At 42.6% G+C, this 14,974-nt stretch overlaps 1 protein-coding gene across 3 annotated transcripts in view; it reads left to right on the plus strand.

The window, feature by feature from the left end:
• Positions 1-177: 177 nt before the first annotated feature.
• The window catches only part of TOPORS (TOP1 binding arginine/serine rich protein, E3 ubiquitin ligase), a 31,367-nt gene continuing 16,570 nt past the window's right edge, over positions 178-14,974 (plus strand). The window contains exons 1-2 of one of the 3 annotated variants that reach the window (XM_068108248.2): positions 178-196; positions 8,513-8,602. Coding sequence is in view for 1 of the 3 variants with exons in the window: in XM_068108246.2 (XP_067964347.2) it covers positions 335-511; positions 8,513-8,602 (267 nt within the window). In the remaining 2 variants the exon portion in view is untranslated. Of the gene's footprint in view, positions 197-331; positions 512-678; positions 748-8,512; positions 8,603-14,974 lie in introns of those variants that run through there. The other 2 variants (XM_068108246.2, XM_068108247.2) reach the window with 2 other exon arrangements.

A 14,974-nucleotide genomic window follows, 5' to 3' on the forward strand; every position in this document is an offset into this window, starting at 1 on the left:
AAAACAACAACAAAAACAACAACAACAAGATACAACCACAAGGTCCACAATACTATGAAAGTATGAATTTGCAATTGGTCACTGGCTAGTCTGGCTTTGACACCAATCAATGCCTCTTGGGACCGTCAGAAATTGAGTGTGGCCAAGTACAAGATTGTAAAACAATGGCAATCCCAGTGGGCCACCACCACTCTGGGTAGGTTTTGTTACAGGGTGATTCAGGTGGTTATAAAAAAAACAATGGCGTTACAACTAAAAAGGGGGAAAAGAAGAAGCAGAAACAAGGAAAATGAGGCCAATGAGAAGAAGAAGTAGGAAAATGAGGCCAATTAGAATGAGTAGGAAAATGAGGCCAATGAGAAGTAGAAGATTAAAAAGAGGCCAAGGAAGAAGAAGAAAAGCAGAAAATGAAGAGGAAGAATGCAAATCGTTGCTCCCAGCTTGCCGGCTCGATGACAGAGGACGACATATCCATTTTTGCCGCCTTCATCCCGATCCCGTTCAGAATCCCGTGCGAGCATAATCTGAGGCGAAGATAGAAAATTCGAAGTGATTTGTTCATTTATTACATAAGAATATACTTCTTTCTTTTTTTTAACTTGACGCTCCATATTTTGTTTGGATTATAAAAATGTAATTCAGAATGTACTACTGTTTGCCTTTTAACCAAAGAAACAGAAAAATAACAATTTGCGGAAGTGGTTTCCTGCGGCCTAGTTGCTAGGCTTGGTCGGTTGTTTGTTTGAGGTGAGGCTGCAAACCCTATATTTCCTCGCTTTTACAGTCTCTTGATCGTCTTAAACTACTGTTAGCGGACATGTTCATCCCTTATGCTTATCCTATCGACGTGGCTCCTTTGTTATAAATATAATATAAGCTATTGTAAAATTTGACTGATATGATACTGCTGGTTGTCATAATATTTAAATGTACAGTACTCCTCGATTTGGGCCTATTTTATAACTGGTCGAATGGGTATATAATAGAGGGGTCTGTTCGGTTGTTGAGTAGGGGAATATTTTTGTTGTTGATAAATAAAGGGCATTCCAGGGGTGTGTTAAGTTACCAAGCAGTTAGCTATCGCTTGCCAAGCCGGCCGGTCTTTAGCGGTTTCGAATGGAATGCTTGCTTGAGTGCTTAAGCCACTTGGCGAGCGCTCCACAAGCTGATTGGTGATGGCACACACACCTTGGTATTCGTGACGTCTCTCGCTCATCGATGATCTATATACACAATAGGCTAATGCCCTGTCTGTCCCACCCGAAAACACAAACGCTGCTCGGAGGGAAAAAAAAATCATCAAAAGTTGCTTCAAATTAATACAAACCTATTATATGGGAAAATTATTTTTTTAAATTCAATCGGACCAGAAATTGAACCTGGGAGGTGTATTAGGAAATAGACCGGCTTTGGTCGCTGCTGATTTTTTTTTTTTTTTTTTGCTGTTAAGAAAAATGCCACGATGTATACCGTTAAAATATGATGATTTTGGAATTTCACAATACTCTTTCCAGTATATTTAATAGGCTAATGTCTATCTGTTCCTCCCCTCCTCTCCTCCTCACTCATCCCTCCTCCCCCCTCCTACCTGCCACCCCAACCCCGCAAGACGGAAATGCCCCTCGGAGACCATAAATTATGTACAGGTTGCTTCAAATTAATCCACACCTATGGGAAAATTATAATATTGCCTCAATTTCGCTCTTCGGAGCAGCGCAAGAATAAAAGGATTCCTTTTATTTTTCTATCGTGGTATTTTTTTTACCACAGGCTTCCAGCTAGTGTTAAATAAATGGAGAAGGAAACTTGTGTTCGCTTTTTGGTTCATGTTTGTGTAAACCTTAGTGAAATACTCCTTTAAACGTCATGTTAGGATTCTGAAATGCTTCATATCGCACAAGTCTTACCTCAAACACGTTGATCAAGCACAGAAAACGAATGATCTCATGACACCCAGGAATTATCTTCTGTGCTTTAAAATCAAAGGAAATCCTGCCAGCATGTATTTTACTCGGGATACTCCCTTAAAGACATTGCTGCATGTGTTTGTGTGTGCTGTATTTAAAAATAATAATGCCTTTTTACCACATTCCACATGTTTGATGGTGCAGAGGGAACTCACTTACATCGAGTTGTCAAGTCTGGGTTCGATTCCCGACCCGATTTATAAGTTGTTGGGCCGGTGTTCCGCAAGAAAGAGCATTGCGTTATTCGTTATTATGTTGTTCGATATTATGTCCGAGGCATTCGGTATCCTAGTCAATCCTTTATTCAAACTGCGACCAAACAAACCCCCTCGCCTCGCTTCCGGTTGCACCCGGTTCCAGAAAACCCTCGATCAATCCAAGCTCAAGCATATTTACATATTATAACGTGAAAGGCAAAATCATGCCGCTACAGAACCCCAAATAATGTAATTGTATGTCGAATAATAGTAAGGTTTAATTAAGCGCGTTAGAACGCACGGTATGTCAGAATACATGGTACGTCAGAATACACGGTACGTCAGAACTTGCTATTATTTGTCAGAATGCACGGACCCTCAGAATACACAGTACGTCAGAACTTGCTATTATTTGTCAGAATGCACGGACCGTCAGAACGCACGGTACGTCAGAACTTGCTATTATTTGTCAGAATGTACGGAAAGTCAGAACGCACGGTACGTCAGAACTTGCTATTATTTGTCAGAATGCACGGAAAGTCAGAACGCACGGTACGTCAGAACTTGCTATTATTTGTCAGAATGTACGGAAAGTCGGAACGCACGGTAGGTCAGAACTTGCTATTATTTGTCAGAATGTACGGAAAGTCAGAACGCACGGTACGTCAGAACTTGCTATTATTTGTCAGAATGCATGGACCGTCAGAACGCACGGTACGTCAGAACTTGCTATTATTTGTCAGAATGTACGGAAAGTCAGAACGCACGGTACGTCAGAACTTGCTATTATTTGTCAGAATGTACGGAAAGTCGGAACGCACGGTACGTCAGAACATACTATTATTTGTCAGAATGTACGGAAAGTCAGAGCGCACGGTACGTCAGAACTTGCTATTATTTGTCAGAATGCACGGACCGTCAGAACGCACGGTACGTCAGAACTTGCTATTATTTGTCAGAACGCACGGTACGTCAGAACTTGCCATTATTTGTCAGAATGTACGGAAAGTCAGAACGCACGGTACGTCAGAACATACTATTATTTGTCAGAATGCACGGTACATCAGGACGCATAGTATATCAGAACTTACTATTATTTGTCAGAACGCACGGTACGTCAGAACGCACGGTATTATATCGGAACTTACTATTATTTGTCAGAATGCATGGTACGTCAGAACTTACTATTATTTATCAGAATGCACAGTACGTCAGGACGCATGGTATATCAGAACTAGCTATTATTTGTCAGGATTCATGGTACGTCGAATGCATGGTATGTCAGGACGCATGATATATCAGAACTTACTATTATTTGTCAGGATTCACGGTACGTCAAATGCACGGTACGTAAGGACACATGGTATATCAGAACTTGCTATTATTTGTCAGGATTCACGGTACGTCAGGACGCATGGTATATCAGAACTTGCTATTATTTGTCAGAACACACGGCATGTCAGAACTTGCTATTATTTGTCAGGATTCATGGTACGTCGAATGCACGGTATGTCAGGACGCATGATATATCAGAACTTGCTATTATTTGTCAGGATTCATGGTACGTCGAATGCACGGTATGTCAGGACGCATGATATATCAGAACTTACTATTATTTGTCAGGATTGACGGTACGTCAAATGCACGGTACGTCAGGACGCATGATATATCAGAACTTACTATTATTTGTCAGAACACACGGCATGTCAGAACTTACTATTATTTGTCAAAATTCACGGAGAGATGTCGTTTTTTTTTTCATGTGCGTTACCCAATTGGTCCGTTAACGCATTTTGTTGCAGGTTTATCATTTGTAAATCATTTTTACGATGCATGGACAGATTTTGATTTGTTTTTGATTAAAAATGGGTAATTAAACGTTCAAGGATGGGATAAGAACTCATGATCTCTTCTATGCAAGCAATGGTTGAATTACGCTGCAACACACAGTCTGCTCCGTTTCTTCAATGGATAGTTCACAATCATGATGCATAAAAGGACCAAACCAACAAAATGGATTTCCAACAACACGACTATACTCGTAATCATCATTACAAAATTCCAATGGACCATACCCACATTAGTGGAGTTACAAAATCAAATTGTAACAGTTCAACTGTTTCTTACCTTTTTCTACATGCAGATGAATCATGATCCTTTAATTCTGTCTTTTTTGAGAGAAAGAAAACTGTGAATACTATCTTGAATTTTGCCTCTTTTTGAAGAACTACATTGTTCGGTCATTGTTGTTGTTGTTTTTGGGACAATAACAGAAACTATACCGAAAATATCTAATTGTTATCCATATTTTTCAACAATGTTTGTAACTAACAGACCCTAATTTTGACACAATCAATGGATGTACCGTATAGTACACTTCAAAAATCTAGACACCTTAATCCTACCAACTGGGGTCCGATCGGACCCCGAGTGGTATATTTTGTATGTCAACTTTTTATTATCTGCACTTTGGTGTCTAGATTTTAGGAGTTTGTTGGTCTACCCTAGCCTGCTTCAGGGCATGTGTTACTTTCAGATGCTGGCAGGGTATTAGGTTGTAAGATTGATTTTTATTCTGGGGTCCAAACGGACCCCAGCAAAAATTGGCAATTCCATATTGTGTTGTAGATGTGTAACATATAGTTCTTTCTATATTTGCAGTGAATGATGGCCAACAAAGGTAGACCAGCACGTTATACTGCAGCAGAGGCTCTGCGAATAATATTAGAGGCAGATGAACAGTCTGATCTGGAAGATTCGGACATATCAGACGATGAAAGTGATCACATATCAGAAGCATCTGACTATCGCGACACCGAATCAGCTGAACCAACCCCTGATGCCCAGGATGATGATGAGCATGACGTGCCCCCTCAACTTGATCCAGGCAGAGGGCGAGGCCGTGGCCGTGGTCGTGGTCGTGGTCGTGGCCGTGGGAGAGGTCGTGGTCGTGGTCAGGGAGGTGGTCGTGCCGATAGCGATACCGACTCATTGGACGCCCAGGATGATGATGCTGGACCTGAGGTGCTCCCTCAGCCTGATCCAGACAGAGGTAGACATGTGAGACGTGGATGCGGCCGTGGTAATGCATACCAAATGCCAGCAAATGCACCAGGTCCAGATGCTGCTAATCAACCAGATCCAGCTCAGATTGCACTTGTGGGACAAAATGGCACTGTGTGGCAAAGAAATGCCCCAAATATTGGTAGACGTCGTGTACAGGATATCATCAGACAGCCACCTGGTATCACCAATGAAGCTCGTTGTAACTCGATGGAGGAAGCATTTGGCTTCTTCCTTACACCTGCCATGATTGATCTGGTAGTCATCGAAACCAACAGTGAAGCCAGGCGTTGCTACAGAGAATGGAATGATGCCAATCCTGAACAAGTAAAGGTCTGGACAGCAGTTGACGATACTGAAATGAAGGCATTCATTGGGCTTTGTCTGTTTGCTGGGGTCCACCGCTCCAACCATGAGCCAGTTGCATCTCTCTGGTCTGAAAAGGAAGGCAGACCCCTTTTCACTGCCACGATGTCTAGAACCCGATTTACAGATATCCTGAAGTTTCTGAGCTTTGACAATAAAGCAACTCGAGCACAGAGGCAAGCAACAGACAAACTAGCACCTTTCCGTGACTTCTGGCTTCTGTTTCAAGCGCAACTTCCAAAGTTCTATATTCCGGGAACTGACCTCTGCGTTGATGAACAGTTAGTGGCCTTCAGGGGTAGGTGTGGATTTCGCCAATACATCCCTTCAAAGCCTGCGAAATATGGCATCAAAATCTGGTGGTGTTGCGATGCTGAGACAACTTACCCACTGAAAGGTGATGTGTACCTAGGCAGACAGCCTGGTGAACAGCGCGATGTTGGACAGGGGGCACGAGTCGTGAAGGAGTTGGTGGCACCCTGGCTCGGAAGTGGTCGAAATGTCACAGCAGATAATTTCTTCACATCTATTCCTCTCGTTGAAGATCTGCTAACTGATGGCCTCACCTATGTGGGTACAATCCGTACAAACAAGCCTCACTTACCTGATGCAATGAAAGCCAGCAACAACCGAGAGGTCCACAGCTCATTGTTTGGCTTCAAGGACCAGATGACATTGGTGTCGTATGTTCCAAAGCAAAATAAGTCTGTTCTGGCTGTGTCCACCATGCATCATGATGCAAGTGTTGCAGGAGAAGTGCACAAGCCAGAGATTATCTTGCATTACAATGCCACCAAGGGTGGAGTGGACAACCTCGACCACCTATCAACTACGTACACCGCCAGGAGAAAGGTGAACCGTTGGCCTCTTGTACTGTTCGGCAACTGCATAGATGTTGGGGCTGTGGCTGCATTCATCATATGGCTAGTCAACTTTCCTGAGTGGAAGTTATCTGAGGGATGACGACGACGACGTCTCTTCCTGCTGGAACTAGCACAGGGGCTGATCATGCCACAGGTCCGGCGCCGGTCCCTGATACCAACATTGCAGGCGCCGATCCGTTTGGCAATGAAGATGGTTGGCGTAGTAGCTCCTGGTCAGCCACAGCAGGCTCAACAGGCAGTGGGTGTTGCCAAGAGGAGAAGATGTTGCCTGTGTCCTCGTCAAGTTGACAAGAAAGTTAGGCTGGAATGTGGGGCATGCAGGAAGCCTGTATGTTCCGATCACAGCACCCAACAGGTTGTGTGCGAACAATGCCTATAAATCCAAAAATGGCAGACTATTCAAGTTGAAAGAGTCAAAACCTATGTTCCTGCAGGACATGATGATAGATAATCAATTTATTTTGTTGACGATATTTCACGTTATAGTTTGGTACAGGATTATGCCATTGTTTAGTTTAGAACACGTCAAATGCCAATATTAGCTGGGAAAAGAGCAAAATGTGAGTGATATTTCCTAACAAATGACTCATCAAGGAATGCATTGACTACTATTCTGTTATTTTTGTGCTATTGTCACGTGTATGTAGCCAATGGAGCATTTAAACAAGCAAAGGTCTTTTGTGATACATTTTTTTCTGTTCTAAAAAAGGAAAATATCAGTGGGGTCCGAACGGACCCCAGTTGGTAGGATTTGTATGTAAAATATGTTGGTAGGATGAAGGGTTACACTTAAAGCATTTTCTTAAATGTAATCGTTGCAGATTTTACATTAAAAATTTTGAACCGCTTTGCAATATTAGGTCGGCTAGGTTACCTTATTATATATTTCGTCTTTGCAGTAGGAATTTTAACATCGGCCATGACGACATTACCATCACTCCGGCGGGTACCAACGGTTTTTGATCGGCCATCTAAATTGGTGTAACGTCAGAAGGTACGGTGCGTTCCCCGATTGGGACCGTCACGTGGTACAGGTAAGCTATCGCGTGACGGACCAATCGGCATTCGTAGTTGCTGATTCGCAACCTGCTAAGCACGAAGTTATTCGTGCGCGGCAGCCGCAGGTCCGGTAAGTTCGGGAGGGAACGGAGGTTAACCCCCTCGTAGTAAACCCGAACCCAGGGCCGTAACACATTCGGTGTTCAGGAGCGGGATTCCTGTCCGAGCACCGTAACACATTGGTGCCGGGAGTGAGATTCCGCTCCGGCCACCATAATAATATACTGTCCTGTCATGAAGATATTTTTGGGGGGTATTGGGCTGAAGTGCATAATTCCAATTGAGGTCAAGCCAGGAGAACCTTGACAATGAATTTTGTTAACTAAAAATTGATGATTACGTTTACCATCGTGAGAAATGAGGTATGACTGACATTTTGAGCATTCACCCTTGGTTAGAGCCAAAGAGGAAAATGGTGGAGGAGGAAAGTTATTTATAGGATTGGTGAGCACCCACATTAATTTTATTCTGCTAAAGGGCTAATTAATGGTTGGTATGTATCGTTTACCACAATGGTAATGATCCTTATTAAGTTTTAGTGGATAAAATCCATTTTCATTTTGTCTGCCAACACTGACTGACATCACTCGTACTCAAATACACTGGTATTTCATTATATATCAGCAGAGGTGTTGATTGGCTGATTGCCGGTGCCCCACACCTGAATTATCACTCTCCTATGGATGATCCTGCTGCAGCAAGCATCTTTTCAATTTGGATGGGAAATCTGCCCATTGTGCCATCCCTGACACAATTACATGACATTGCTTTCAAGCCATAGGCTATGAATCCATATGCTCAATAAATGGGTCTCCATCATGCATCCTGCAATCTTGTCGTATTATTGACCAGAATCCGTACACATACGTCGATGTTAAAGGTTCGCAATGGTGAATATTGATTGATGTAAATTGCCTCTACCACCGAAGGTGGATGGAGGTTATGTATTCACCCCTGCTTGTTTGTCTGTCTGCAGGATATCTTAAAAAGTTATGGACAGATTCGACCGAAACCTGCTGGACACGTTGGGTGTGTGACAAGGAAGAATCGAATCGGTTCGATTTTGGTGAGGAGCCGGATATGGATACTATAATTTTAAAGTCATTATTCATCATTGAGAGAGAGGGCCAAAATGATGTACAGCACAATATTTTAAAAAGTTGTGGGTGGATTCGGATGAAACATTCCAGACTCAGTGTTTTAATGATTAGAGCATACTCTGAGTCTGGGAGATCGGTGGTTCAAATTCCAGCAAAGTCATACCAAAGACTTAAAAACCGTTGCTTCCTTGCTTGACGCTCAGCATTTAAAAGGTTACAGCATGGAGAATCCCCATCGGTTGGCATTCATGGAGAGGAGGAAATTCCTCCTCAGACCTGAGGAAATGCCCTGCTGAGTGCGGTGAGAAAGGAAGGTGGCACCATTGTTGTGATGTCGCTGGTATCGTGTATTCCAGGAAGTGATGGCACCCGTACAGAAATCACGATCATGACCGATATGCTCCGGCACATCAATCCACATCGGAGATGGAGCTTAGCTCCACCACAGTTAAAGAAAAACAAAACCTGTTGGTGTCTTGTTAGTAGCATTTTTTATTGTGCGTGTCAGCATTCACCTTAAAAAAAAAAAAAAGGATGTTGTGTGTTGTTGCTACTAAATATTATAGATCTGGCATAACCAAATCTCAATATGTCATTTCCTATTCTATGATTAATTCATTATTAAACTTGGCTTCGATCCAGTAAGCTAGTCTGATCATTACATGGTGGTAGCGGTGGCCGTGAAGATTGATTTCACGTGATTATGGAGCTATTCAAGCTACCACTGTACATCTCTTTGGATGCCATGAACCTCAGCAATAACTGGTGCCGTTTTTAGAGGCATAATGAGAGGCCTCCGCGGTGGAGAGCAAGAAAGTCGCCATCTTGCTTCACTATGCTGGAACGGAGGTAAGTGAGGTCTACAACACATTTTCGTTTGACCCCGCGTCAGACAGTAATGTACTACGAGTGGTGATTAAATGGTTCAAGGACTGCTGCAACCCTCGGAAGAAGCTGGTGTATGAACGGCACAATCTGGGAGACCAAACAGCAGTATGGGTTGTTTGCACATTACATTACATTACAAATTGACATGGCCATTACATTCAGCCATTACCTGATGGATCTACAAACGTTGGCCAAATCATGTGGGTTTGCCAAGGTGGACAACATGATTCGAGATAAAATCATTTTCGGAATGTCCGATCTGTGGATCAAAGAGCGTCCTCCTTTACGTGAAAAGGACCTGGACCTTGCCAACCGCGTGGATATTTGCTGAGCCGCCGAAGCAAGCTTCACGCAAATGATGCAGGCTTCATGTAATGTGCAAGATGCCGCTTGAGGTAAACAAGCTGTGCGGAAGAGTTGTAAGGTTTATGGGACGCAGTTCTCGCAATAATGACGCGGTGTTTATTGTTCGCAATGCTCGCGGTAGAGAATCTCACGATAATGCCAGTCGAGCTACAGATCAACAGGATGCTTGCCTTAAATGTGGATACCAGTGGAAAAGCCACCATGATTGCCCTGCCATCGGCAAAGAATGTAACAAATGTAGATGGAAGGATCATTTTCAAAGAGTGCGTAGTGCCAAGTCAAGGCAGTCGCTCCACACTCTTCGCATGGATGCACAAGAGATGAACGATCCAGTAAACAAAGCAGATTGGCTATTCGTTGAAGGCCTTAAGTCGGCAGCGCTGGGTGAGAACTTCAATGCCAGCACAGCAATAGAAAGAGCTAAAATTAAGGTCAAACTGGATACTGGCGCGCAAACATGCATCGTCCCTTTTCAACAAATTACGGATGAAGACTGAGGTCCTGCAATCTTTTGTCCAGCAAGAAACTTTGAGTTATACCACAATAACTTTGAGTTATATATTGTTGACACTGGCACTGCTGATTCTGGGGATACAAGCAAATGCTGCCCTTGATCTTCTTCAACTAGGGGCTTATAAGAACTATGCGAGTGTGTGTTCTGTTCGTGCTCACCACGCACCACTCAAGCTGAGCGAAGTCATGCACGTTTACTCAGACGTGTTTGTCGGTTTAGGTAGGTTTGTTCACCCGTACCACATTCGGTTAGAAGACGGAGTTTCACCAGCTATAGCGGCTCCGTGGAGAGTACCCCACAGTTTACACATGTTCCTCATAAAGAAACTATGGGAGGCTAGGGGCGTTGCATGTTGGATTGATTGATGCTCTTACAGACTGGGTACATAACTTGGTTATCGTTGAAAAAAAGGGTAAGTCATTGAGGTTGTGCCTCGAACCCCGTAAGCTAAATACAACCGTGAAACAGGAGCATCACTAGATTTGGAATAGGAATGAATGTACCTTCTCGCTGATGATATGATCGTCGTTTGCATTGATGAAGCTCAGCACTATGAGTGTGTGAGGAAACTCTCCAGACTCGGAGTGAAATTTAACCGTGAGAAGACCCAATTGAAGGTATCGGAGGTCAGGTTAATGGGACACGTTGTCTCTGCTGATGGTTTGAAGCAAGATCAGGGAAAGGTCCAAGCAATCGTGGATATGCCGACACCCACAATCAAGGCTGATTTCCAGTGCACACTGGGCGAGATCATGGGGGTGGGAGTGGGGTAACCTGATTAACCCCAATTACTGATGATATATATTAGGTCATGGGCTACTATAGCTGGCCGTGCACCCCCCCACACCCCCCCCCCCCCCCCCCACAAACCTCCGACTCTATATTTTTCTGATGCCCGAGAGTGTCCTGAACATGAAATCAAATGTTAACATTGCATAAATTGGGATGAACTTGTCATTTGGGGCCAATGTATGGGGGTACCCTCAAAACGTGACCAATTTTGCTTCGTGCCGTGATCCATTGGCACATTTTCATATTTTGGTGAATTATGGGGTCATTATAGCAGCTACACATATATATATATATATGAGGTACCAAATGAAAGCTGAGCTTGTGTCAGTTCGTTTCAAACCCTCATTATAAGTAAGTTTCAGACATATGTAATATGAGTTATTGGGGTACATATTAGGGTGGCCCTTAAACGGGGTGAAAATTTTAAAATGTTAACTTGAATGTTATCATGGCTAGTGGGGCGGCTTAGCCCAAATATTCAAAAGAATTGTGCATTTTGTGAAACAAGCACCAAATTTGGCACAAATGTACATTAATATGTTGCGAACATTTTCAGATATTGGGCCACTTGAAATTCCGTAATTTTTTGTTTCAAATTTTTTCAAATTTCGTAATTTCAAATTTCTCGGGTGACACCGTCACAATTTCGGTCTTCGAGGCCGGCCGATAGGCAAAGTGTGACCGGAAGGGACGAGGTTCTCCTGACCACGTGGCCCTCGATCTGGGAAGCGAGAGGCGTTCCATTAGTGGACGCGCCCCTCACGCCCGACTTTTGGGCGGCCCCGGCAGGCCGTTTGTTTTGACGTTCCGTGACAGGCCCCGCACCCCCACCTCCGGGCCGACCGGAAGCTTGTGCTGAGTACATCATACCTGAACAACTCAGTGAGGCAGAACACAGCAGTGCACACCAGGGTGACCCCTTCAGTGCATAAACCAATTAACCTGTCCACTGCAGGGCATATAGAAATGAAGTTATTTTCTGCATATAATAATAATATAAGTTCAGTTCTATATAACAATTTCTGTTATCACCACTACCACTACAACTACCACTACTACAAGCTTTGTCTGGAATTTTGTGGACTAACAGACAAACAGACATACAGACAAGCTGGGATCAAAACATTACCTCCTTCCACCATTGAGTGTAGAGGTAAACATCATGGAAATTATATCATGCCCTAGATTTAATTCATGCTTACCCGTGTATTTGCTTCACTGGTTCACAAGGTCTTTTGCATACATGTAATTCAGACTCTCGTCTTCATTGCTGACCACACAATGTTTGCAACATATTAATGTACATTTGTGCCAAATTTGGTGCTTGTATCACAAAATGCACAATTCTTTTGAATATTTGGGCTAAGCCGCCCCACTATATCGGCCGGCCTCGAAGACCGAAATTGTGACGGTGTCACCCGAAAAATTTGAAATTACGAAATTTGAAAAAATTTGAAAAAAAAAATTACGGAATTTCAAGTGGCCCAATATCTGAAAATGTTCGCAACATATTAATGTACATTTGTGCCAAATTTGGTGCTTGTATCACAAAATGCACAACAGGTTTGCTATGCTGCTACACTAGGCCTAAATGTGATCCATTTGGGATAGAAGCACTGCAGTCAAAATTTCATACAAGTCTGTTTATATTTAGAGGTAGTCCAGGCACCTTCAAGAATCACGATTTAATATATATATATATATTTTTTAATATTTTATATTTCTCGTCCATATATGTGATAATTATTTATAAGCATGTTTTATCAAAAGGTGTTTATTAGTCCCCTACCGGTGTACACCGGAGGGGACTACAGGTTTGCACGCCGTCCTTCTGTCCGTCAGTCTGTCAGTCCGTCACGCAAAGAACAGTTTTCCGGACTTTTTTTCTAAACGATTAATGCTAATGATTTCAAACTTGGCACATGGTTTCCTCATGATAAGTTACAGGTCAAGTTCGAACTTCACGACGTTTCGATCATTTCTGACAAAGTTATGGCACTTTCAGTTTTGGGAATTCTGATAATTCTGATGATCCTTAACTCAGTGCCATTTTAAGTTTTAATTTCCTTTAAAAAAGATTTTCTCTGCAATAATAGGACCGATTGAGATCACATTTTCACCATAGGAGGGACTCGGTCTGTAGAATATTTTAATGGTACTTATGACATCACAGGTCACGTGGTTCGGCCGCCATATTGTTTTTCGTGAAAACACGAAAACCGCTTTTTCTCTGCAACGGCTGAACAGATCGAGGCCAAACTTTGCAGGCAGAATCGCATACCCGTGACGAACAAAAAAGTCAGCGAGCATGACATCATGCGTCACATGGTTTCAGAGTTATGACGTTTTTAAGCATGAACCTTTAAAACCGAGCCCCTCCCTCATTTTTTTATCCAATCGAGGGGAAACTTCACAGATCTGTTCAGCATGTCAATCTACTAAAATGTCCTTTTGGAATTTGCGATAGGGCACATGGTTTGGCAGATATCGTTAATTAAACGAAAATATTTTAAAAATGGATATCTCTTGTTTATTCTAGTTCTCCTCAAGCCGCACCGTGCGCCCTCAGCCTCGTCTCGCGAACGTCAACAGCGCAACACAGCGCGTGCTTTCCGGAGGGGCGGAGCCAAGCCGAGCAACATATATATATATACACATCGATCATTGATCGTGAACCAGAAAATATAATAAATTACTGATATTTAGCGACTCGAAAGGTTCTTTATCAACAACTTATTTTCTTGTGCTTCTGCTGACCTGTCTGCAAGGTGTATAAATCGAAGTCCCGAGTGCGAATCACAGGTGAGCCCGTCCTGAGGTAATTAGCGATTGGGAACGATTCAGAACCTGTGGGTAAATAACCCTTGGTAATTCTGCCAAGTGGTATTTTCCCCAACAGTTTTCCGGACGACAGACTGCCGGTAGGGGACCCGGGACATGTATTGCAGCGCAATACTCAGAATGCTTGTTTATTTCTGTGATACATACTGTATTATCTGTGATATGTATGCTTTTAGTGTTACGTGACCTCAATCACATGGTCTTCAGGAGGAAATGTTCAAGGGTGCTGGACTACCTCTAAATATTTATGAATTTAGCTGACATTTGGCCTGGTTTGTTGTTAGTTCAAATGGACCAGTTGTAGACGGTGAAAGCTTAACATTTCAAACTTTCAAAAATAAGGGCCACCCTAGTACATATACACTCACCCCTTATAGATATCCGGCGCGTCACAAAAATAATCAAATTTCTACATTGTTTGTTTGAGGTATATCTGTGAGACTTTATTAGTTCAAATCATATTGTAAACTACACTGTGACCCAAGTGCTACCATTCAATACCACAACTATCATTCTAGGACATAAACTGACAAAGTTATGACAATTTAAAACTTGGCACTCGTTAATAGCGCAAACATGGCAAAGCAAAGACAATACGTTCCTATGATTCAATACATCAATAACTCATGTACCAATTCTATGCTATAAGAATCTCTCATGTACCATGATCATCGACATAACTAAATTTGATGCTTTCAAATACAACATTTTAAAAGAGTCCTTACATTCTTATAATCGTCTCTTTGGTACCATCATTTCATCAAAAACATGTGTTTGCTATAAAAAAAAAATCCGAAAATGATATAAGAATTTACATTCTCAGCTTGAAAAAAAAAAGGTTTAGAAAAACGTGTATGCCAAATTGTACAACGGGCATATAAAGGGTTAAGCTGGCCGAATGTAATCTCATTACCAATACTAGGGCATGCCCGTACTA

The sequence above is a fragment of the Myxine glutinosa genome, chromosome 2, assembly GCF_964187855.1.
Source record: "Myxine glutinosa chromosome 2, kmMyxGlut1.1, whole genome shotgun sequence".
In the NCBI taxonomy this organism is placed as follows: Eukaryota; Metazoa; Chordata; class Myxini; order Myxiniformes; family Myxinidae; genus Myxine; species Myxine glutinosa.